Source organism: Phocoena phocoena, chromosome 3, assembly GCF_963924675.1.
Source record: "Phocoena phocoena chromosome 3, mPhoPho1.1, whole genome shotgun sequence".
Classification (NCBI taxonomy): Eukaryota; Metazoa; Chordata; class Mammalia; order Artiodactyla; family Phocoenidae; genus Phocoena; species Phocoena phocoena.
In genome coordinates this window covers 162,478,593-162,503,650 of record NC_089221.1, presented here as the reverse complement: position 1 = coordinate 162,503,650, position 25,058 = coordinate 162,478,593, and the positions used below count along the sequence as shown (strand labels likewise).

General features: G+C 53.5%; 1 protein-coding gene across 1 annotated transcript; it reads right to left on the bottom strand.

Annotated features, from left to right (window-relative positions):
• Positions 1 to 613: 613 nt before the first annotated feature.
• NCAN (neurocan) lies at positions 614 to 23,339 on the bottom strand. The gene is made up of 16 exons (XM_065874542.1): positions 23,314 to 23,339; positions 19,042 to 19,121; positions 17,752 to 18,159; positions 15,066 to 15,240; positions 14,828 to 14,955; positions 13,984 to 14,277; positions 12,481 to 13,077; positions 11,816 to 12,283; positions 10,823 to 11,755; positions 6,622 to 6,738; positions 5,518 to 5,631; positions 4,019 to 4,177; positions 2,810 to 2,892; positions 1,944 to 2,088; positions 1,012 to 1,194; positions 614 to 759 (listed from the first exon to the last, which is right to left on the bottom strand). Exons 2-16 carry the CDS (start codon positions 19,112 to 19,114, stop codon positions 614 to 616), a joined length of 4,023 nt encoding a protein of 1,340 aa, XP_065730614.1. The 5' UTR covers positions 19,115 to 19,121; positions 23,314 to 23,339.
• Positions 23,340 to 25,058: the final 1,719 nt, after the last annotated feature.

Sequence of the window (25,058 nt, the reverse complement as noted above, 5' to 3'; positions counted from 1 at the left end):
AACATTCCGAAAATTCAATACATAGGAATTCCACACTCAGTTCATCCACCAAGACTAAGGACTGACGTAGGCTGAAGTCCAAGGTGAAGGAAGAGCTGTCATCAAGTTCAAGCCGTGTGTGTCCATGTAATTTTCTACTCCCAAAGTCAGTGACCTTCACTATAGGCTTCAGCCTGCATTTAGGACATCCGACAGTTTACTAAATCTGAATCTCTGGTGGTAAAAGCAATTCCTTAGTGCGAATCCAAACACACATTCTTGCACCCTTATCACAGCCTTATTTCCACAACTGGCAGTCAGCCTTGCCAACAAAAGACTAAACCAGTGCAAAGAATAATCTTTGTCGATTGTGCTTCCCTCCACTGAGAGATGCTCCCAGAGTTCAGCCTGACTAGAGCTGACTTTTCAGACACATGGTTACACCTGCCAAGAGGACCTTGTATATGTAAGAAAAAGGAGAGAGGAGCTTTTTACAAATGGTTATGTATGGGGGGATGCGGTTTGGGACTCAGGGGCTTCCGGACCCTCTTGTTTCTCTCTGGGCTCTGCCTCCCCAGGTGAAGGCTCCAGGGGAGGTGTGGGAAGGTGATTGTGCTTTCTTTTGCCTGGTTCTTCAGCAGAAATTCCCTTCTTCCTTCTCCCAGTCCTCTGCTGGGTGTTTCTTGTGTTTTCTGCGCTCCTTGCGCGATTTGTGGTGGTGATGCTGGTGGTGGTGTTGGTGGTGGTGACGGTGTCGCCGCATCCGATGGGATCGTCTGGCTGCGGGGAAGTGAGGGACGACAGGGACGTGGCAAAAGCTGATGAGAGGTGGGTGGCCTGCTGGAACAGGCTTCCTCGGGGGAGGGGGAAATGGAGGGAACACCGGGCAAGCTAGTAAGTTCTCACTTATCTGCAAGGCCATATTATCAGGCAGACATTCAACCAGATCAATGTGTGTAGTCATGAGATGCTTAATTGGAGACTACAAGTAGCTGGAAATTTTTGTTGGGGTGTCTGGCGGAAGCCACTTACGTTTGGTGCAGACGATTTGGGGCCGGTCCCATTTGCCATTGCCCCGGCATCGGATCATGGCCACGTGGTGCTGGGCAAATCCTTCGTCGCACTGGTAGCGTACAGTGGCGTGGACATTATACTTGGCCTTGCGGGCACCGATGGGCAAGGCGTTCTCCACTGCTGGAGGGGGACCACACAGCACTGGGGACAGAGGAAGCTCCAGTTAAAGAAGTGGATGGGACTGGGGCTGAACTGGTTTCATCTCTTGTTGAGATGAACCCTCAACAGGTCCCACCTTTTGCCCAGCTGTGACCTCAAAGGGCTAGAAGTGGATGTCTCCTCCACCCAAACCAGGAGCTGCTGAGGGGCAGGAACCTCCTGGACACATCCCACCCCCTAATTCTTGTGCATGATGGGAATGAAGGAGATGGGAGGCAAGAATAATCTGAGCAAATGAATGGAAAAAAGGATATGAAAATTGGCAAAGAAACAGAAGCAAGAATGAAGAAAAGTATAAGAAAGGTGGACTTGAGAATATACCTGTACATATATATGTTTCCTTAATATGTAAAGAGCTCTTACAAATCAATAAGACCAATGAACTGATAGAAAATTAGGCAAAGGAAATGAACTGGTGGGTCACAGGAAATCAAATACATATAAACAGCTATCAACATATGAAGAGCTGGTTATTCTCATCCTCGAAGATGTGCAAACTATGATAACAATGAGATACTGTTTTTCAGGACTTAGATGAACAAAGAACAAAAAGTTTGGTAACACAGAGTTGGCAAGGGTGGGCGAAAAATGGGTACCCTCACATAGTTCTAAAGAGTGAAAACTGGGCTGGACTGACTCCTACATTTACAGACTTAAATAAAACAACGAACCAGTGACAGGCAGGAGGGAAGGTTGGGGGAGAAGGGGTGGGAGGGAGAGTAGCAGCATACCTGTGCCCTTCTTACAGACATAGGGGAGGTTGTAGTTGCAGGGGACATCATTCCAGTGCCCACTCTCATGTGACACCATCACCACACAGTCCTCCCCACCCGCGAAGAAATTGTCGGGCTGGTTCTCCCTCCAGTTCTCATATTGCTGTAAGAATGGGGAGCAGGGGGTGCTCAGGGGACATGCAGCCTGTCCCAGGCTCTGGCACTGGTACTGTGGGATTCCCCTGGCCAGACCACTCAAACTCTTAGGGACTCAGTGCTTCCATCTCTACAATGAGCACTGTTCTGCCTGCCCTGAGGGTGGCTGCCACTACAGTCCAAGTCAACCCTCCTCTAGCTGCGAGGCTGTGGTGCCCTCTTCCCTGGTCCTCCTGCCCTGGCTCACTCCCTGACAGTCTGTTTTCCACATGGGTCACTCATTGTTAGATAAATAGTTGAACAAAAGGTGACCTCAGACTGGAAGTCCAGGAGAGCTTCCCTGAGGAGGCAACAGGAGAGCTGAAGGAAGACTCAAGGATAAGAACAACGCAGGCAGGGAACAGAGTTCTAAGCAGAGGGAATAGCTAATGCAAAGGCCCTGAGGCAGGACTGAGCTTGTCCTGTCTGAGGAACAGAACAGAGGCCAGGAGGGCTGGGGCTGCTTGATCCAGTTCAAGTGTAGTCAGAGAGTGGGCCGGGGCCAGTTCTCATGGCAGAGGAGAGGAGGTGGATTTCTTCTCTAATTGTGGTGAAAAAGATATAAGATTTACTAAAGTGAAGCCAGGGGGCCGGGTCATTGCAGCTTACCCAGAACTCTCCATTCTAGGCAGGGCCCAAGTCAACAGTCTGACTGCAGGGACCCAGGTCCCCAGGCTGCCACCACTCACCAGCCCCGTGTTGTCCGTCCACTGGAAATCCCTCTCCACGATCCTGTCGTTTAGGCCGATCCACGTGTTTTCACGCCCAAAACCTGTGGGGTGTGGGGTGTCGTGAGGGCTGGGTACTTGCACCTCCCCCAGCCTAGGTTGCTGGCTGGAGGCCAGGTGGGGGGTGTGGGAGGGGAGACTCAGCCCCCTCCCCAGCCTGAAGGTGGGCTGGAAGGGGAAATGGATGAAGATGAGAATGGAGGGGGCGGTACCCAGAGCCTCTCCCCCAGTTTTGGGTTTGAGCTGGAGGGGAGGACCCCAGCCCCTCTGCCAGCCTGCGGGGCATGGGCTGGAGGCCATGTCCCCCCATTTCCTAGCAGGCTGAGGCTCTGGCTGGCCTCATACTTGGGGAGTGGGGTTGGGGCATGGAAAGGGCTGGAATTAGGCTCCTGGCCTTGTCACAATTTGTGGCTTAAACGAAAGGCCAGAGAAAACGATAAAAACAAGTCAGATCTTTGCAGAAATGAGAGAGCAGGGGCTAAGAGAGCCAGCGAGCAAGGCTGACAGGGCAGGCAGGTGAATCTAAATGAGCCAATCAGTCACTGAGGAGGAAGCAGCTGGATGCATGTGTGTTTGATTACATAGAGGAAAAAAGCCAGTGAACCAGGGAATGAACAAATTAAAGAATTAACAGGGGATGGGATGGGGAAAATGTGAATAAATAAATGGATGAAAAAGGGTAGAAGGAATAATGAGTAAATTAATAAATGCTGGATTTAATTTATGGGACACCCCTCTTTCTCCAAATCTCTGCTCCTCCCTCATTTCATGCCCCGCACCACAGATGCTTCTCCATTACCCTCTGTCCCCTGGCCCTGTTTTAACTGTCATCAGTGCCCTGAGAACCAGCTAAATTTTAGGATAGACTTATTTAATTAGATATTTACTTGTTTGACTATATCCTCTTCAAGAACGTCACTCCCTAAGGACAGGACAATGTGTGTCTCTGTGCCTGGAACAGTGCCTGGCACATAGCAGGTGCTCAGTAAATAGAGAATGAATGAAGTGAATGAATGAACTGACAAGTGAATAGACACTTGAATTAATAAGTGGTCAGGGCTTGCATTAATGAACATAGCTTCAGAAAGGTAGCGTTTTCAGGACCCGGCGGGGGGGATCCCCTGACAAAGGGACTGTAAAGGCCACCCCTGCCCACCCCAGAGTCCCTACTGTTAATGAAGCCGTGTTCTTCGGGTGAGTGGATGCTGGTCAGGTGGCCGGCTCGACGGCGGCAGTCCCTCTCGGCATCCTCCCATGCCCGCCGATGGGCGAAGTAGCGGTAGCAGTGGCCCTGAAACTTGTGCCAGCCATGGTCACAGCCCTCTGTGTCTGGGAGGTGGAAAGGGAGCATGAAGGGGTCTGGCCTCAAGCCGAGGCCTGCCTTGCCAGCCGTGAGCACACCAGCCCACCAGAGAGAGGGCCCAATCCAAGGTCACTGTGGGGCTAAATCAACCCTCTCCCTGGGCCCAGCCCCCAGCCCCCACTCTGTCCCCCCACCTTTTCACCTCCCTCCTCCCATATTCACTTCTTTTCTCTGTTGCAGGAAGAGATTCAACTGGAAGACCATTACACCCATTCCCTCTTATCCCAACTCTAATGTCTCATTCTCTGATCTGGCCGCATCCTGGGACCTCAGGAAATGGTCTCAGGAAGGCCTAAAATTTCTCTCCTGGGAAAAAACTCAAATAGACATTTCTCCCAAAAAGATATACAAATGGCCCACAAGCACATGAAAAGATGCTCAACAACGTGAATCATTAGGAAAAACAAATCAGAATCACAGTGGGATACCACCTCATACCCACTAGGATGGCTATAATTTTTTTTAAAAGGAAAATAATAAGCGCTGGCAAGGCTATGGAGAAATTGGAACCATCTTGCATTGCTGGGGGGAATGTAAAATGGTGTAGCCCCTGTGGAAAACAGTCTGGCAGCTCCTCAAAAAGTTAAACACGGAATTACCGTATGACCCAGCCGTTCTACTCCTGGGTACACCAAAAAGAATGGGGGAAACATCAAAAAGAATGCAAAACAGGTATTGAAACAAAAACGTGTACGTGAACATTCATAGCCGCACTATTCACATTAGCCACAAGGGGGAAACAACCCGAAGGTCCATCAAGTGATGAACGGATAAACAAAATGTGGACCGTTCAATGGAATACGATTCAGCCATAAAAAGGAATGAAGCACTGACACGTCCTACAATGTGGATGAACCCTGAAAAATTTCACTCATGCTGAGTGAAAGAAGCCAGATAGAAAAAGACACAGAGCGTATGACTACATTTATATGAAACATATAAAACAGGCAAATCCATAGAGACAGAGAGTAGATGAGTGGTTGCCAGGGGCTGGAGGGGAGGAATGGGGAGTGATGGCTCATGGGGACAGGATTTCCTTTGGGGCTGATGGGAATGTTCTGGAACTAGACAGAGGTGGTGGTTGCACGACACTGTGACTGTACTGAATGCCACTGAACTGTTCACTCTAAAAAGGTTAATTCTACGTTATGTGAATTTTATCTCAAGAAAATTATCGCCTCCTGCCTGTCTGACTCACGGCCATGGAACCAGAGGCAGAGACCTGGAGCTCCATGTGTGGGAAGCTTGTGGTCCAGCACCCAACCCTGCTCCTGGTACTGTTTCTGGGGTCTCGGCAGAGACTCACCTTTCTCACAGAGGCTGCCCCCATAGCTGGGAAGGCAAAGGCAGACGAAGGCGTTGACCTCATCGATGCAGGTGCCTCCATTCTCACAGGGGCTGGAGATGCAGTCATCTATATCTGGAGGGGAAGGTGGGGCTGAGTCAGAGGTCAGCTTCCCTGTGGCTCCCAGTCCCCACGGAGAACCAGGCAGAAGATGCGTTCATGACCCTACCATCTATCCCAGACCTGAGTACAACAGCGGTGGTCTGCACTGATGGCCCAATGACTCTGGAGGTCAAGGGGGTGGAACCTCACACAACTGATGTGAATTAGCATCGATGAGAGGAGAGGCCACTGGGCTGGCTGAAAGCCAGAGTGTGCGGGACGTTCCCCCTGACTCCAGAACAGTGAAGGTGGGTCTGGCAAACAGACACATAGACTGTCGAAGCTGAAGGGTCTTCAGAATGTGGAGCACTTATAAGGATTTGCACAGAATCACGAAGTTGTTTGTAGGTACAGGGAGCAATCAGTTGAGCACCTCTTCTCCCAATCCCTGTGTAGAAAGTGCCTGAAGCATGTACGATGCCAGGCAAGTCACTTGCCCTCTCTGAGACTCAGTTTCTTTTTTTTTGCAAAGTGGTGATAACAATAGCACCTCCACAGCAGTGGTTGTGAGTAGTCAATGGAAGAGCTCAAGAAATTATATCATTTATAATATTGTTATAATTTCATAATTTTTTTCATATGTCTTGTGTTGGGCTTTGGAGCTAGCTTCCAACAGTTCTGGTGGTGGTGCCTATACCCCTGCCTACCCAGGAGAGGGTAGGTGATCCCCTGGGGCCCTTTGCTGGTGGGAGTATGAGCCTTACCATCCTTTTGTCTTCCCCTTCCCCACCCCTGCCTGGTAGTGATGGGAGGCAGCACACCAGAGCCTCAGCCCTGAGGATAAAACCTCAGATGGTTGTTGCTGAGGCTGATTTACTGGAACCAAGGAGTGAGGGAGGGGAAGGGAGCATCTGAAGCCAGCATTTTGTGATCCCTGATCCTCATGGGGATGGCTGCTGGGATAGACCCCAGGGCTCTGAGTCAGACAAGTCTGTGTTCAGATCCTGAGTCTGGCGTACTCACCGATCTCACAGTTCTCTCCAGCAAAGCCCTGGTCACAGCTACAGCCATACATGGTGCCATTGGCTTTACACGTGCCCCCATGCAGGCAAGGGTTGTTCTCACAGGGATCCGAGGGAACTGCAGGATGGACAGGAGTACAGGAAGGAGTCAGACCACCAAGTCTGCCTCCCAGGGAATCCAGACCTCAGACCCCTAAAGGCCCTTTCGTTCCACCCCTCTCTGTGGAGTCCCCTCTATAACTTCCCAATAATTGATTGCCAACTTCCTCTCACATGTCCCTGTGATGAGCTTACTCTTTCCAGGAACTGGCCAAAGCACTTGTGGGATGCCCTGGCTATGGCAAAGTCCTTCCTTGGACTGAACTAGAATGGGATCCCTGCAGCTTCTCTTAGGAAGTCTTCTCATAGAACATGGTTTAAGTGCCCTCCTTGACTTATCCCCATTTTTCTAGAAATACCCAACTGGTCATTGTGCTTCTCATACTTTGGAGCAAAGAAGTGGACATAGGTTCTAGATGGGGTATGAACGGCACTGGGACCAGTGGGGAACCATCACTTCCTTCGTCCTTGTGGCTCAACCTCTTCTGACGCAACCTCAGTGGTTACAGTGTGGAGAAGTGGTGGATTATAGCAGTAATAACCATAGGCTGTGCAGTCAGAGAGGCTGGTTCAATTCCTGCCTCTGCCACTCACTAGGGAACCCTGGGCAAATTACTTCTGTGAATTTCAGTTGCCTCATTTACAAAATGAAAATAAAAATAGCTCATCCTGGGCTTCCGTGGTGGCGCAGTGGTTGAGAGTCCGCCTGCCGATGCAGGGGACGCGGGTTCGTGCCCCGGTCCGGGAAGATCCCACGTGCCGTGGAGCGGCTGGGCCCGTGAGCCATGGTCGCTGAGCCTGCGCGTCGGGAGCCTGTGCTCCGCAACGGGAGAGGCCACAACAGTGAGAGGCCCGCGTACCGCAAAAAAAAAAAAAAAAAAAAAAAAAAGTAGCTCATCCTGCTCTCCCAGTCCTGACCATAATGCCATGACTGGCTCTCTGTATATCAGCCTGGGGCCTCTTGAGGGGTCTCAACGTTGCTTAACACGGACAGGGCATCCAGGGGGAGTTGAATGTGAGGCCCTGTCCACCTCTCTCATCCCTCAGCTGGGTTTCTCTGGAGGCAGGAGGGTCACCCCTCCCCATCTCAGGGCCTCAGAGGCCTTGGTGAGTGGTCTCTGGACCACCCTGGAGTCTTGGAGGGGCAGAGCAAGAACCCCCATATACCCCAGATGACCCCTATCCCTTGTCAGGACAGTGTCAAGTCTTCCACTGCAAGATACCAGAAATGAGACCCAGAGGAGGGCAGGGTCTAGCTCAAAGCCACTCAGCAGGACAGTACAAGAGCCAAGACTGGCCTACGGGGCTCTGGAAGCCGTTTAAGGCCCTCTCTCCAGGCCCTATAACCTAGAATTTGTTTCTGTTTTGTTCTGGTCTGGAGGCCCACAAGAAACTGAGACGCTGACAAGCAGTCACTTCCTCCCTGATCTTCTGGACTCCGCCTTCACCCTTAACAGGTTGTTCTCCCCACAGCTGCCAGAGGGAGCCCATGTAAACCTGAGTCAGGTCATGTCCCTCCTCTGCCTAGACTCCTCCATGGCTCCCCATTGCCCTCATAGGAAAAGCCAAAATCCTTACCTCAGCCCACAGGGCCCGGTGCAATCTTCCCCAATATCTCCCTGCCTGATCCTCCTCTCCCTCCTTCACTTACTCCGCTCCAGCCACACTGACCCTGCTGTTCCTCCTACACACCAAACACGGTCCTGCCTCAGGGCCTTTGTACAAGTTATTCCATCTGCCTGAACTGCTTTTCCCCCAGATCTCTGCATGGCTCCTCTCTCACCTCCTTCAGGCTTGCTCAAATTCATCCTAACCCCCCTTCCAAAGCCAAAACCCACCCACTGGCATCCCTCATCCCTTGCTTTACTTTTCTCTTTTGTCTTTATTACTTTCTAACCTCCAATATAATTTATTAGGACCATCATTTCTTATCCATGCCTCCCCCCAGAGCGGTGATGTTCCACATGGCAGCCACGCACAGCTATTTAAGTTTAAATTAATAAAAATGGAATAAAAGTTAAAACGCAGTTCCTCAGTCACACTAGCCACATTTCAAGGGCTCAGTAGCTACCAATGGCTCATTGCTATTGTACTAGACTGCGTAGCTCGAGAACATTTCCATCACTGGGAAAGTTCTAGAGCATTGTTCTAGAATGTCAGCTGCCAGAGGACAAGGGACTCGGTCTCAACATGGTGCCTGGCATACAGCAAGCACTCAACTGCATAAAGGTAGCTGCTGGCCTGCCCGCAGTGACTGAAGCCGGTCCCTGGGGCAGTGGCGTGTACCACCATGGATGACCAGAGAGGCCTGTGGCTATTTCTGTGCCTGGTGCCACCCTGGCACGTGCGGGCACATGCGTGGGGCTGCCAGGCGCCAGGACGGGTAAGCCCCACCAGGTGCCCCAAGCTGCTGACACCTGCCCACGGACTGGCGGTGACTCAGTCGCTTGCTGGTGCTGCGTTTATTTTTGGCTTCATTAGCATTTCTGCTGCAAGCAGTAGGTGAGTAGGCGCCCAGGTCTCCCCCAGCACTGGCTGCCTCCCTCCACCCCGGCTGCCCATGGCTTGAATCTGGAGCTGAAAAACCAACAAAGTTCAAGACAGATCCAGCCATGGCCCTGGGGGCTCCTCTCAACACACTTTCCTTAGCACACTTCTTCGTGGTTTCCCTCCCACCTGACCATTCCTTCTCTAGTTCCTTTGGCCTTGGGCAAGCTTACCCCCTCCCCAAGACCTCAGGGCGTTTTATGTCAATGAAATAAGCATCTTAGAGCCCAGTGATCGAGACAGAGACTGTTGTCAGACAGCCTGGATTCAAACGTTATCCTTGACACTCCCCAGCTGCGTGACTCTGCACAAGTCACTTGACTTCCCTGTGCCTCAGTATCCCCATCTGTAAAGTTAGGATCGTACTAGAACTTGTTCCTCAAGGACATTAAAAAGATTAACCAAGATGATTCCAGTAAAGTGCTCAGACCAACCCAAGCACAAAGGCAGTCACCAATAAGCATAAGCCTTTACTGATGCAAGTGCCCCTGCCCAGGGTCCCCCTGCCTCCTGGGCATCTAAGAAAAGAAGATGCAGCCCCAGACACAACCCAGAGATGACAGGGTGGGTGATAAAACCCTGCATCCGCTGTTTCCATCACCACGACACTTTGCCTTCAAAAAAAGGAGCAAGTGTTATTGATTGATTGTAAAACCAATCGTCTTAATAAGAGTGTTTTGCAACTCGGAAAAAGTGTGCCTTTTAATTAGCTTCTTCTTCTTCTTTGTTTTTGTTTTTCTTTTTAACGCTCACTTGACCGAAAGAATAGCTCAATATGGCAGGACCTAAAAACTAAAGGGCTGGAATTTGCAGGCTGCCCATAACGGGCAGACCTGGCCCCAGGAGAACAGGGTGATGGCTTTCTCTGGACTCCGCTGGGCATAGAGCAACCAAGGCACATGTGGATTTGGGTGCCAGTTGAGGTTTGACCACTGACTAGCTGGTAGTGACATACCTCCCTGAGCCTCAGTTGGCTGTCTACTAAATGGGGGTGATGTCCACCACTCCCACGCCTTCCCAGCACCCACTTTATCTGTGGCTTGAGGCCCCCCACGTTTTGCACCACTGAATTCCAGCTGCGATTCGACACTTGTCCAGGAAGGCCTCCCTGCCATGCCTCCTCCCTCCGGCCCCACCCCAGGGGGGTTGCCTGTAACCGGCGCTGTCTTCCTCAGACTGAGGCATCGCTGAAAGCAGGACCCCGGCATCACACAACACTGTCAGCTGAGAGTGGTCATGAACGTGATTTGCTGACTACTCATCCCCGAAACCAAACCCTGCCCAACACCTCATCATTGCCTCATTACTCGCTGTGCATAAAACACATCAAACGCAGCTTCACCTCCTGGCCTCTGCCCAGGCTAGTGCCTCTGCCAGGAATACGCTTTCTGTAATTCAACTCTGCCTAATGAGCTCCCGCCTTCAACATCATCGCCTGCTAGAAACCTTCCCAGGCACCCAAGAACAATCTTTCCTCCCAGCTCTGGCCTACCCCAGCCCCTGGTTCCTGAGCACAAACACAGTGACCTGGATAAGACCACGAGCTTCCAACTCACCCTCCTCTGCACTCCCATTTGCAGGGGTTCCTGGCAGGGCTGGCTCCTCTCCACTTGCTGCCTCCGCCCAGAAGCTCTCCACACCTGGGCTCCCCGCCAGGACCTCCAGCTCAAACTCCTCTGGGCCCAGGGAGGCAGGCAGCAGGGTGCTGGGGGAGTCCCACGGCACTATAGGCTCCCCCGAGGAAACTGAAATGGGCTTGTCCTTGCTGGCTGCTGTCGGTGTCCAAGGAGGAAGAGCGGGCTGCCCTGAGGGGCTGCCCTCATGTGGAGGCTCCAGGCCTCTCAGGGTGCCCTGGGTCACCATCTGGCCCTCCGGCTCTGGATGGGGTTGGGAGTTTGAGGAGGCCATTGTGGACATGGCCAGGACCCCAACCTCGTCCCCCAGGTCCAGGGACATGAGGGACATCACCACACTTGTATCCACAGCCATTTGAGGGTTCAAGGTGGGGCTTTCAGCTCCCTCAACCACGTGGGATCCAGGTTCCCAATTCCCACCAGCACCACTGGTGTCTAGTGTGGCCATGGAATTCATGGGAGCCACTGTGGCCCCTCCATCTGTAGCAGCCGAAGGCTCCAAACGCGGGGTGACCTTGAGCATCAAGGAGACCCTAGGGACCCCCAAGGGCGCAGACGGGGAATGGGGGTCTAGCCCTTCACTGTGCAGTGACAGCCACACGCCCTGTGCCTCATCCATGTTGGCCTGCAAGCTGGAAGTAGGGGTCTCTGCTGTGTTGAAGACCGCAGACTCAGACCCCAAGACGCCTCTGGCTCCCGTGGGCTCAGTGGCAGTCTCAGTGGGAGTGACGGCTGCCACCACATTCCCACCCACAGAAGCCTGTGGGTTGGATCTGGGGGGCTCAGCTTTGCTGAGCCCAGTAGGGCTGGTCCCCCCAGTTTTTCCGAAGTCTGCTCTGAAGGAGTTAGGACCGGCTCCAGCTTGTGTGTCTGTAGCTGCCTGCAAAGGAGCCGTAGGACTTCCTTCTCCATGGCTGCTGAGTGTCAGGGATGTGGCCTCTCCACCTTGTCCCATCAGGCCCGAGGAGGAGGGCAGGGAATACACTTCTGGATGGATGGGATCCTGGGGGCTGGCCTCGATCTCTGAGGCAGGGGAGGGTGGGGCAGCGGCCATGGCTTCACTATACCCCTTTACCTCACTGGCATCGGTGGGGAGGGGCGTAGGGTGTGACAGGAGCCACAGTTTGGGGCCACGAAGCATGGCCACGACAGGGAGGTCTGGAGAAATGACTGTGGGAGAAGCCTCCCAGCGGGCAGTGCTGGGGCCCTTCAAGGGGTTGGGAGCCAAGGCAGTGGCCTCCGAGGAGGACCAGGGCAGGTCGGGGGTGGCTGGCCTCACACTGGGGCCCTTGGCTTCCTCTAGTTCCAGGCCAAGGGTGATAGGTGGGACCATGGTTGGGGGCCACAGCCAGGGCTCTGGGGGGCTCCTGCCACCAGGGGAACCTGAAACAATATCAACAGTAATTATAATTATCTCTCAGCAGCTTCTTCTGCTGATTGTCTCCTTGGCTCCAGGCCTGAGGAAGAGGGGTCTTCTGAGGCTTGGTGAGGCCAGGGGACCCAACTGTGATTCGGAGCCTCCTCCCCTGTCCCCCTTGCATCCCCAGGCAGGTCCCATCTCCCCCTTGGACCCCACTCACCAGCTCCAGGCACATCCACCTCATTGGTCAGCACAGCCCAGGGGCTTTGGCTCCGGCCACTCCCCAAGGCGTCAGTGGCTCCTGTGGCCAGGGGAGGCTCCACGTAATTCCCAGCAACCTCTGGGGTGGGGGGCTGGACGCTGGCCTGGAGCACGCCCTTCAGCCCTCGCTGGGGTTCCTGTTGCTGGAAGTGGCGCCCGTTCAACCCTTTAAAGCGCCCCCTCCTCCTGGGCATGGGGCTGGCTGGGGTTGCCTCTGTGTGCCTGCCCACCGCAGTGCCTGCCTCCACGTTGCTGGGGGCGGGGGACACCGTGCTCAGCCACACCTCCTCAGCCTCCAGAGCAGGCCTTGAGGCTAGTGTGAGGCCCCCAGTGGCAGGACTGGGGGTCTCTCGAGACTTCTGCTTCTCTGCCAAGATCAGAGGCTCTTCTTCCCCACTGGACACCAGAGGCTCCTGGAAGTCTGGGGTGACTACCTCCTCCTCCTCCAGGCTGGGCTCCAGTTCTTGGGTGGGGGGCCCTTCTGCTGACAGAATCTCCCCCTCATCCCCAGACGACGGGGTCTCTGGGTTTCCATGTTGTGATGTAGGGTGATGAGCTGTGGGAGAAAGCAGAAGAGGCTGTGTTAGGCCCAGGGGCTGGCTGAGAAGTTCTGCCTGAAGTCTACCCACACTCCAGCATGCTACAGCAGAGATCTTCTATGTACCTCTGTCTCTCTGAGCCCCTCTGTCTCTCTGGGTTGTTTCTGGGATTCCCCCCTGACTGAGAGACAGAGGCACAAAGTTATCATCCTCACTGTTCAGGCTGGGGTCCACTGTCAAGGTCATAATCAACTGGTCACAGTAAAGGGTCAAGAGACAGCTTGGCTGGTGGGTGAAGCTGAGCAGTGGCCAGCTCTCAGGGGGGCAGGTCAGACCTGGGCCGTGGCTCCTCCCATGGAAGAGAAAGCGCCTAATGGGCATGGCCTTCCTACGAAGAGATTCTTTTTGCCCCCCAGCTTACACATAAGACTCAGCTCCTTGGACTTGAGGTTTGCAGCTTCTGAGGGTGTGGCCCCACCCCAAGGGTGAAGGCCATCCCTGGTCCCATCCCTGGGGGTGTGGCCTTGCTCAGGGGTCATGGCTAGTTGAGGCATCACTTCCTCCCCAGTGGGTGCTCATGGGCAAGGCTCCAGGTGAGAACTGCTCCAGCCAGCGGCGTGTCTCTCAGAGATCTCAGGAGACATAGCCCACCCACTAAACAGGACTTCCCCCCAGAGCTTGGTCTTCTCTGAGGCTCGTCCTCCTCTAAGGCGGGGCTCCTACGGAAAGCTTGTCTCAGGGGTACGACCTTTCCCTAGGGGTGCGGCTCACCGCGCAGCAAGTTTTCTTGTGTCTCTCCCCTGCCTGGCCTCCACCTCTACTAGAAAGCCAAGCTCCCAGAGGCGCGGCCGGTGTCAAGGTGCATGCCCTTGGGGCGTGGCCACCCGGGGACGCACACTCAAAGGGCGTGGCCTCACGCGCACCTCGGAAGCAGTAGGCGTCGTAGCGCTCTCCCGGCGCCGGGAAGCGGGTGCGGTTGGCGAAGCTATAGACGGTGCGCACGCCCGGGACTGGGCCCCCGCAGCGCCGGCGCGGCGTCTGGATCGGATAGCGCACGCTGCCGTCGGCCAGCCAGCCCGGGTCGCACTGGTCCAGGCCCTCATGCCAGGCCAGGTGCAGCTGTCCTACCGAGGCCAGCACAGCGCCCTGGCGGCGGCACTGGGCACGCGCGCCGGCCAGTGTCAGGCGGCGGGCCAGACCTACGTAGAAGACCTCGCCTGCGGGAAGGCGCGGGAGAAGGTCAGAGGGGCCCCAAGAACCCTCCCACGGAGCCCGGGAAGGGGGTCCCACCCCAAATAGCCCTGATCTGGCTAGATCTGGGTTGCAGCAGCCGCAGCTGCGTGCCCCCATCGCCAGAACATCACTGTCGTTACCTCTCATGCAGTGCTAAGAGGGGGCTTCACTTTCCTTTTCAAGTGAGGTAACTCAGGCCCCTTAACGAGTTGAGCTTCAGAGAGAGGGAGGGCCTTGATGAGGGGGCTCAGTGAGGAGGGAAGTAGGAAGAGGGAGGGGGGGCAGGAAGGGGGAGAGACTCAGAGAAGGGGACAAGACTTCAGAGAGGGAAGAGGCTCAGAGAGAGGGAAGGGGCACAGAGGAGAGGGGCTCAAGGAGTGGAGGAAGGCTCAGGGAACCGGTGGGCTCAGATCTTGGCTGCAGGTTTAGAGAGGGATGAAACTTAGGAGAGCTAGGAAGGACTTAGGGAAGGATGGGGGTTAGGGAGGGTAATGGGGCTCAGGGAAGGGGGTGTTCTGCCAGCCCCAGACTTACCCCCCAGCTCACGGGCAAAGCAATACACATCGTAGAGTTCCCGTGGGTCTCGCCTCCCATAGTTCCTCACCCCTGGAAGGCTGCTACGGTCACCATAGCAACCAGGACGGGACTGGGTGATAGGATACCTGACAAGACAAGGTGGGGGTCCCTCTCAGATGTGTGCTCCTGGGGCCCCCAAGGACCATCTTTCTCCAGGGGCTAGCTCTCCATCTCCCTACCCTGTGTACCCCCTCACCGAACAGTGCGGTCAGAGAGCCACCCGGCATCACAGTTGTCAAAGCCATCCTCAAAGGCAGCCTGCAGGTGCCGCGGGGCTGCAATGGTGGCTGAGTTGAGACGGCAGGCCTCCTGGGCCTCAGCGAAGGTCAGCGAGTAGCGATCCTGGGCTGCTCGGTAGTGGAACACAACACCTATGGGGAAATATCCAGGATGATTTATGCTGTAATCTTCAAGAACAGACCTCGCTCTTGCAGAATGCCCCCCCCGCCAGTCTGATAATAACAGACCTGCTGCCCTACACTGCCCTGTACCATGTCTGTTCACTCAGCAACAGGCATAGTGCTAGGGCGATGATGCGGGGTGAGACAGATATGCCCCCATTTTACAGACGAGGAAATGATAGCAATGGCCGTAAAGGGCTAGAATTTGTTAAATATTTGCTATGTAAAAAGCATTTATAAGCATTATCTCATGGAAATCTTACAACCCTATGAGTATTCCCATTTCCAGAGGAGCAAACTAAGGCTCAGGAAGGTTGAGGGACAGGTCTAAGGCCACATAACCGGTGTAAGGGAGAGCCAGAAGTTATATCCAGAAAGATCTGACTCCAAAGATAGCACTCTTCATGCCTAGGGTTAGGCTCTGGAGGTGACAGGAGGCATGGAGAAGAGTGAGAGAGAGATTCTGCCTTTTAGGAATTAAGTACATGCATACAGAGGGGAAGCAAAGGCAGCAATGGGTGATCAAATGTGGTGGGTTTTTTAAATTTTTATTTATTTATTTATTTATGGCTGCATTGGGTCTTCGTTGCTGTACGCGGGCTTTCTCTAGCCGTGGCGAGCAGGGTCTACTCTTCGTTGTGGTGCACGGGCTTCTCATTGCAGTGGCTTCTGTTGTTGTGGAGCATGGGCTCTAGGTGCGCAGGCTTCAGTAGTTGTGGCACGTGGGGTCTAGAGCACAGGCTCAGTAGCTGTAGCACACAGGCTTAGTTGCTCCGTGGCATGTGGGATCTTCCCAGACCAGGGCTCAAACCCGTGTCCCCTGCATTGGCAGGCAGATTCTTAACCACTGCGCCACCAGGGAAGCCCCCAAATGTGGTTCTTGCTCAGCTTAGAAATGGAGTCACCGAAGGCTTCCTGGAGGAGGTGACATGTAAGCCAGGACATGAAGCATCAATAAGCTCACTGTGACTCAAATTCTGATTTAGGGATGAGAGAAATGGCTGAGCAAAACAAAGGTATTAAACATTTTGCTCCATTTTATCAAACTGAGAGCTCCCAGAAGGCAGCAGCTGTGTCTCACTCATGGCTGTGTCTCCAGCACCAGGCTGGCATGTGGTAGCTACTCAATAAATGTTTGGCTGAATGAACGAACTAACCAAACCCAGAGGTGGAATTCTCTTCTTTCACGACTTATCAGTTTTCTTTGAGGTTTATCAGTTTTGAGAACAATGCCTTGGAAAGGGGATGATTGGTTGACCCCATAAAATATGCAGTGAGACACTGTTGGCTGGGCAAAGACTGTGCTCCAGAACAGAGGGTGCAGGGACTTTGCTCATGGCCAACATAGGTTAAGGGAAATTGACTTCCCGGTAGGAGTCCACAGGATATTCTCCACACAACAATCCATTCATTGGGCTTCCCTGGTGGTGCAGTGGTTAAGAATACGCCTGCCAATGCAGGGGACACGGGTTCAAGCCCTGGTGCAGGAAGATCCCACATGCCTTGGAGCAACTAAGCCCGTGCGCCACAACTACTGAGCCTGTGCTCTGGAGCCTGCGAGCCACAACTACTGAGCTCATGGCCACAACTACTGGAGCCCATGCTCTGCCACAAGAGAGGCCACTGCAATGAGAAGCCTGCACACCGCAACTAAGAGTAACCCCCGCTCGCTGCAACTAGAGAGAGCCCACGCGCAGCAATGAAGACCCAAAACGCAGCCAAAAAACCCCACAAATCCTTTCATTGATTCATTCGTCAAATATCAATTGATCATCTTCTGTGTGCCATGGCCTGTCCTAGGACTTTGTTTAATAATTTTAAAAAAATTGTTTTTTTGGCCTTGTTCATCTTGATTGGTTAGGAAAACAGAAACTACACTGACTATTTCAACAGAAACAATTTAATATAGGAATTGGTTACATCGATGACTTATTTACTTAATCTATATTCTCAATCCACTTTTTAAAAAGAACTTCACTTTTTAAAAACATATATTTATTTTAAAAGGAAATTTGTATTCCTATTTTAAATAGAAAGCCAATATCCTTTGCCTTATGTGAAAGTAGGTAACCATGAAATGGACTTAAAACAAGGTTATGAAATCCTATGAAATGCTGTGGTCCATAAGAGACTGAGCCAGAGGCTGCTCTCTCTTAGCTAAAAGAGAGAGAGAGAGATGTTAAAGAGAGAGGCGTACCCATGGAGACTTTGTTCCTGACTTCATCAGAAGAACTGAAAGCAAATCACTGTTCAGGGAGTGATTTCTTTTTTTTTCTTTTCTTTTCTTTATTTTATTTTATTTTTTTGCTTGTGGGATCTTAGCTCCTTGACCAGGGATCCAACCTGGGCCCTCGGCAGTAAAACTGCAGAGTCCTAACCACTGGACCACCAGGGAATTCCCCAGGGAGTAATTTCTAAGGTGACATTCAGTGGATGGGCTTCCCCATCCCAGCCTTGGCCCCTCCCCTTCCCCCAACTGACCCGTCACTTCCAGGGGCACCAGGTCCTGCTCATCCTCGATGCCCCTCACCACCTGGCAGCGGTAGAGCCCGGAGTCGCTGGCCCTCAGTGGCCCCAGTAGCAACGTGGCGTTGACCCGGTGCCGGGGGTAGGCAGGTAGTGACACGCGTCCCTGCCAGCCCTTGGCCACTCGAACCACGTTGTCCTTGGCCACTAGGATGGGCAAGTCCTGCCGTTGGCCTGATGCAGTCCGCACCTTGGTCCACTTGATCCGAGGAGCTTCTCGGGCTGCACCTGGCCGTGGCCACAGGGTGAAGAGACAGGGCAGGGCCACCAGCTCTGCCAGCGCAGCCCGCACCGACCCAGACCCCACCTTCTGCATGTGGAGCCCCTTCTCGGCAGTGGCAGCAGCAGTGGCGTCCTGTGTGCCTGGGGTGGAGAAGGTGGAGAGAGGGCCTGACTGAGAAGCAAGGACCCTCTGACTGAGGCCAGAGAGGTTAGGTTGCCTACACAACATCACAATGTCATACACAGATCTGTGACCTGAAACCCAATCTGTGAGCAGAAGAGGGGTAATGGGGTCGAATCCCTTCATAGTTCTGCCTCCTCTCAAAGTCCAGACCCTGGAGGCCAGGGATTTAACTCTCAGTGTCACTGACTCACTATGTGTCCATGGGAAAGTCACTATTCTGCTCTGAGCCATGGTTTCCCCAAAAGTTAAGCGATAGGCAGCCATTGGAAGAGAAACAGTGTTTGTGGAGTACCTTCTATATAACAGGCACTTTATAAATAGCAATCAGCTCATTTGATTTTCATAACCATCTGCAGAGGTAGCCATGTCTCATCCTCTTTTGGGGGAGTTGAGGAAATTGAGGCTCAGAGACATCATTATAATTGCGTAAGGCCACAGAGCAAATCAGGAGGCACTGCTAAAGTCTGGGCTTTTGACCGCTACTGGGGAGATGCCAGGGAGAAGCATACAGACCTTTATTCCTATTGTCCCACCCATGGCAGGCATCACTAATCAATCTTCATACTATTCTCTCTCCCTCTTTTTTTTCTCTCTCTCTTCAGCTCATCTCAGCAAAACAGTGAGAGGCGGGAAACTCTAGCCTCCGCTGGCAATGACTAAAAATAACCTCTCAGGTGTCTTGTTCGCTTTTGACTGTTCAAAGACTTTTTTCATCTATTCTCATTTTATTCTCCAGACCAAGCCAGAGAACCAGCAGGAGAAGGCTCTCAAGTTAAAAAGCTGCCCCATCTTGTCAATTCTCCAGACCCCAACCTCTCCCAACCCACAAGCCAACTCACCCTGTTCCCCAGCCACAAAGAGCAGCATCTGGAGAATCAGGAGGCCTGAGACCCAGACAGACATGGCCCCCATCCTGGACCTGAAACAAGATGGAGAGGAAGGAAGGGGTGAGTACAACCCTCCTAGACATTTGGCATGAAAGGACCAATTCCTCCCACTCTACGGATCTGGAAACTGGGGCTCAGAGAGGCCAGTGTGTCACTCAAGGTCACACAGTCAGCAAGCCAGAGCTGAGCCAGAATCCGAACCCAGGACCAACTGACGTCAGAATCCGAGCAGTGAAGTCCTATGGTCAGAGCATGGGTTCTGGAGGGAATCAAACCTGGGGTTGTCTTTTGCCTGTTCCTTGCTGGGTGACCTTGAGCAAGTAGCTTAGCTTCTCTGTGCCTCAGTTTCTTTGCAGGTCAGATGGGGATAATATGAGGTAGTTGGAAGGGATAGATAAGTCAATATAGTCAATACATATAAAATGCTTAGAACTGCCTGGCATGAAGGAGTAAATTTCAGCTGCTATTATTATTATTGACTTTAACATAGCCAAGATCAAAGTCCCATTTTTCAAGTCAGCCTCCCAAATCAAATTGGGGGCTCCTAGAGAGCAGCAGCCAGTCCTAATCTGCCTGGGGTCCCCAGTTCTGGCAGCAGACTGGACTCCAAGCCAGCCTGTAATCTGGGTTTGCTGACTGACACGATTCTCAGCTTCAATTCCAGGATTTGGTTGTCGCCAAGATTCTATTCCTGGTTTCTGGGATTTTTGAAGAGCTGCCAAGTCCCAGCTGGAGGAAGGGACCTCGCCCTCGCCCACCCCATCCTCCCCCTGAATTCATACTGACTGGTGAAGATGCCTTCTAGGTCCACAGAGAAACTCCAGTTGTGGGTCTAGACTCCTATAGGGGTTGTGGCACACGAGCATAAAGTGGACAAATAGTGAGCACTACCTGTAAGCAAGGCCCATTCCAAACACTGGGATACAGCAGTGCCCTCCCAAACCTCACATTCTTCCAGAGACTAGAAACCCTGGGGTGGTGGTGCGCCCCACCCCTCTGGAACCCCCTTCCCCTTCCCCCCGCCCCGGGGGGGCTCAGAAGGTGGGGGCAGATGGGAAGTTAGAACATCACCTACAAACCCAGCCCTTGCACCCTCCTCCTGATAAAAGAATAGCCAGTGTGGATGGAGTCCAGAATAGGGTCCTGTGGGGGACAGCTGGCCCCACCTTAGGGAGGCAGGCCAGGGACCTGTCCGTGGTGCTGAACTCTGGGGCAGCAACGCAGTGGCACTACCCACCCCCTTGGTCTCCTTCTTGCCTTCTTAGGGCAGCATCTCGGGGTCCAGAGAGGGTGAGCGGTTTTCCTGGGACTGCACAGCAGGGCAGAGGCCAGCTTCTGGGACGGTGCCCCTGACTACCGACCTGTAAACCTCAGCAACCTCTGCCTCCATCCCGGGCTGTCCTCATTTCTCCCCCTCGGAACCCTGAGCGGGGTGGGATCCCCTGATGGCTGTCCAAGGCCTGGATGGGTATTAGAGGGTGGGGCAGGACTCTGGGCTGCGCCAACCCCAAGAGAGTTTTAGGAGGGGGCAAGTTCAGAGAATTCTCATGCACGTGCACATACACACATACTCTGTACGGTTAAGAGCTCAGACTATATCCACATGACTTGGCTTCAAACCCTGCCTCTACTCCCTACATGTTGCATGATCCTAGACAGCTGCTTCATCACTCCGTGCCTCAGTTTTCCCACCTGTAAAATGGGGATCAACCAGCACATACTTCAGAGTGTTATTGTGAGAATGGAATGAGCTAAGACTTGTCAAGTCCAAGAAATGTTCACTTAAACAACAGCTTCTTATACACAAAGCCTTGTGTACACACTCAAATATGCAATGGTGGTCCAACAAGGTGACACACAAAGGTTCAGTTGCACTCCCCCCCCATGCCCTCCCGCACACACTCCATCCCCTCCAGTTGCACCTCACACACCCACACCCCTTCTCTTAAAATACCTCTTCCCCAGGGCCACAAGAGGTGAGCATTTACACAGCTGTCTGGGGCTTGTCCCCTCATTAATAATGCATGAGCCTCATACATATGCAAGTAGGGGCCTGTGGGGCTTTGTGGGAGGGGTGGCCCAGGAGGGGGGAGAGAGAGAGAGAGAGAGTGTGTGTGTGTGCGCGTGAGCGCGCGTGTGTCTCCTCCTCCCTCACATCCACCTCGTGTCTCAAGCCACTGAGTGAGGGCGAGTTTGCCAGTAGGCATTTTTGTGTGTTTGTGCCTGGATGTGTGTCCAGGCAAGGATATCCATGAGGTTGCCCCCTGTGGTGTGTGAACATGTACGAGGGTCCACAGCAGCAATATGCACTGGGTGGGGTGTAGGGGACCCAGTGTAGTCTCTGGATATGTGGGTTCAAGTACCCCTCAGCAAGGGCTATGAGCACACGTGTGTATGTGTTACTGGCCTGGGAGTCAGAGCGTATTTGTGTGCTCCTTGGAGAAGAAAGGAAACTGGGCTCAGTAAATCATCCCAGGTTGTCCCTTGGAGACCTGAACCCCTGTCAATGTCTCTCCCATTAGCTCCCCAACTCTGTACACAGACCACATCTCACACTCACCCACTCAGGGTCCACGCTGCCAATCACATGGAGAGGACCCTTGCTGCACACACGGGACACATACACAGCCACACACTCTAGGCTCAGAGCCTAGGAGACACACACACTCACAGTGACATTAACAAAGAGAGACAATATGGGCACTTACAAGCCAGGCAGCACGTCTTCTGCACAAAGACACACACCCACAGTCTCAGGCTCCCCACATAAACCCCTCGATGAGGCCACTCTGTCAGACACAGTTCCTCACACACACTCACTCACGTAGCTGCCAGCCCCTGGCACAGACCAGGCTGGATAAATTGTGGCTTTGGTGACTGGTGGGCACACATCATTTCGCCTGGTGAAGTGGCCCCCAGCACAAGTTTCCTGACAAAGACACAACCTTGGTCACATTAGAGTCACAGAGGACCCCGGGTCCCCCCATAAGCACACGCCTTCTCCCAGTACGGGGTAGACACACACACACACACACACACACACACACACACACACACACACAAGTCCCTACCTCCTGGGGGACGCCTTCTGTTTGGAAATGTCCACAAGCCAACGAGGCTGCTGGGGTCTGGGGTCCCATGGTCTGCCCAGCCCTCACTCCCGGCCCTTGCCCCACATCCCCCGCTGGGGCCCAGCGCCAACCCTCTCCTCAGCCTGGCTGTCTCCCATTAATGCTGCTGAGAGGAACAAAGAGGAACAGGGATGGGGACTGCTCCTGCCCAGGCTGGGCCTGGGGTCCCAGCCCCCTCCTTCCCAGTGCCTGTGCCCCCAAGCCAAGCCAGGACTTCCACATGCATCCATGTGGCCAGATGGAACAGAAGGCGTGAGGCAAGGATCTGTGTCTAGCTGTGAGAATGTGACCAGATGTGGAAGTACTGGGGTGGCTCCCCCCTAGAGACTGGGTGCTCTTTACGGGTCCGTGGGATCCATAACTGGGGGCTTTAAGAGGCTCTCAACTGGCATTAACCTCGGAGACACAACGTGCTCCCTGGGAGAAGGGACAGCACCCCAACTCCGAGTCCCAGGGAACAACAGGGACCACCTTGGGATGGAGCCCCCAGAGCCTCCTCCCTGAGTCAAGATGTGGTGACAAGACTTGAGCCAAAAAGACAGGGAGACTGCAGGGCACCCCTTCCCTGTTGGGGTTTACTCTCAGGGCAGACCCCGTCCATTGGGCTCAGGCTGGTCTGGGGGCCTCCTCCCCGCTGCAGTCCAGCCTGGAATCCTGCATTCATCTGCAAATTGGGAATCCCCACTTAAAATCTTGGGGTGTCTCAGCTCAGACACGGGGTGCCCTGTTCCAGAGTCCCCCACACAACGTGTGGATGTCCCCCTTTTCTCTCTAAACTCGGGGTGCCCCTTCCCTAGTCTTGGTTCCCAGTGCCTCCCCAATTCTAAAACCCACCCCCAGCCCGGCCCCTTCCCCATCGCGGGGTCGTCTCCGAATTCCCCAGACAACCTTGCCCCCAAATCCGAATCCCCTTAACATTCCCAAGCCCTCTCCCAGTGTGGGTTCCCTCCCCAACCCGGGGCTTCCCTCCCCCTCTAAACCCCCTCCCCATTCTGGGGGCTTCTCTCTGATCCCCCTCCCCAATCTCGGGCTCTGTTTCTATTTTCAAGGACCTCTCCCTCAACGCGGCCCCCTCCCCACGACGGACCCCCACCTGGCTCCTAGCTCGGACGCATCCCGGGGCGGTCAACCGGCACAAAGGACGCTGTGGCTGCGCTCAATCCGCGCCGGGTCCACCCTTGAGCCCTGTGCTCCGCTCGCCCCAGCGCCGCCTCAGCGCTTATAAAGGGGCTGCGGGGCTGCTCTGCGCATGCGCTCCCGTCAGCCCGACGCCTCCAACTGCGCGAGGGAGGGTGTTCCCTCTGCCTAAAACCCCCTCCCTATTCCTACGACCACTCACCCCACCCCGGGGAAGACTGTTCCTGACTTCCTCCCATTCACTTCGCCCCAGGTGCCACGTTAAGGGTCCCCAGACGCCCCGCAGTGGGGCCTGCTCCATCTTACAGATGGGGAAACTGAGACCCCAGGGAGATGAAGTCTCTCCCAAGGTCACGCAGAGGGGAAGGACTGAGCTGGGATTCCAACCCTGGTCTGCCTGACTCGGCAGGGCAGGTTCACACCGGAAGCAGTTTTGGCTACAGTTACTGTTTTACACCATGTATAGAGAGGAAGCTGAGGCTCAGAGAGGACAGAAAGCTCCCTGGTTCACACAGCTGGTAAGAGACTTGCAGAGTCAGAGCCCAGGTGTGTCACACCCAGAGCTGTTTCTGCCCGCGCCACCTAGAACTATCATTCATTAATTCATTCATTCCCTTATCTGGTCAACTTCTATGGAGCACCTGCTGTGGACCGGGTACTGTTGTTACAGAAATACTTTTGCTTTGAGCAGGCAGCATGTGCGTGTCTTTGCAGGGAGACCCCTGATCTTAAAAGGTCTACAATAGAATATTATTCAGCCATTAAAAGGAATGAAGTACTAATATATGTTACAACATAGATGAATTTTGAAAACATTATGCTGAATGAAAGAAGCCAGACACAAAAAGTCACAGTATGAGTCCATTTATATGAAGTGTTCAGAACAGACAAATACAGAGGCAGAGAGTAAATTAGTGATTACCAGGGGCTTGGGGGAGGGGGAACAGGGAGTGATTGCAAATGGGTACAGGGTTTCCTTTTAGGGTGATGGAAATGTTCTAGAACTAGACAGTGGTGATGGCTGCACGATAATGTGAGTATAGTTAATGCCACTAATCGCACACTTTCAAATGGTAGATTTTATGTTCCGTGTATTTTACCACAATGAAAAATGGAAATGAAGGAGAACAGATACTTTAAAAAATCAGCCCTCTACCCAGCTGGCCTTCCTTCCCAGGGTCTTAGTTTCTCAGCACTGAGAATGGGCTGTGGTAGTTGGAGGGTCTGTTCACTCCACCGGTGTCCTGCATCTGTGTGTATGTGTGTGTGTGCATCTCTGAGGGTGGGTTTCAGTCTGGTGGGGGGACAAACAAACAGGGAACTAGATGATTTCAGCAAGATTACCAAAAAAGGGGTGAGAATGAGTGAAGGACGAAGACCCCAGGGGAGCAAGTTTGCCCTGGAAGGTCTGTAAGTGTCAGACTGCTGTTCCAGGGGTGGGCTAGTGGTGGCCCTAGGGGTCAAAGTGACACAGTGGGGAACTATGCTCACTGTCCAACTTCTCATCACAGAGGAGGGATGGAGGTCGGGGATCACACTGATATAAGTGCCTGCAGGTGACAGGCGGTGGAGACAGGGATCTGGGTGACGTGTGGGAGCTGCAGCTTGGCCTCACAAGTCCACAGTTCAAAACCCCTCTCTGGGGAGTTCCCTGGGGGTCTAGTGATTAGGATTCGGCACTTTCACTGCTGTGGCCAGGAT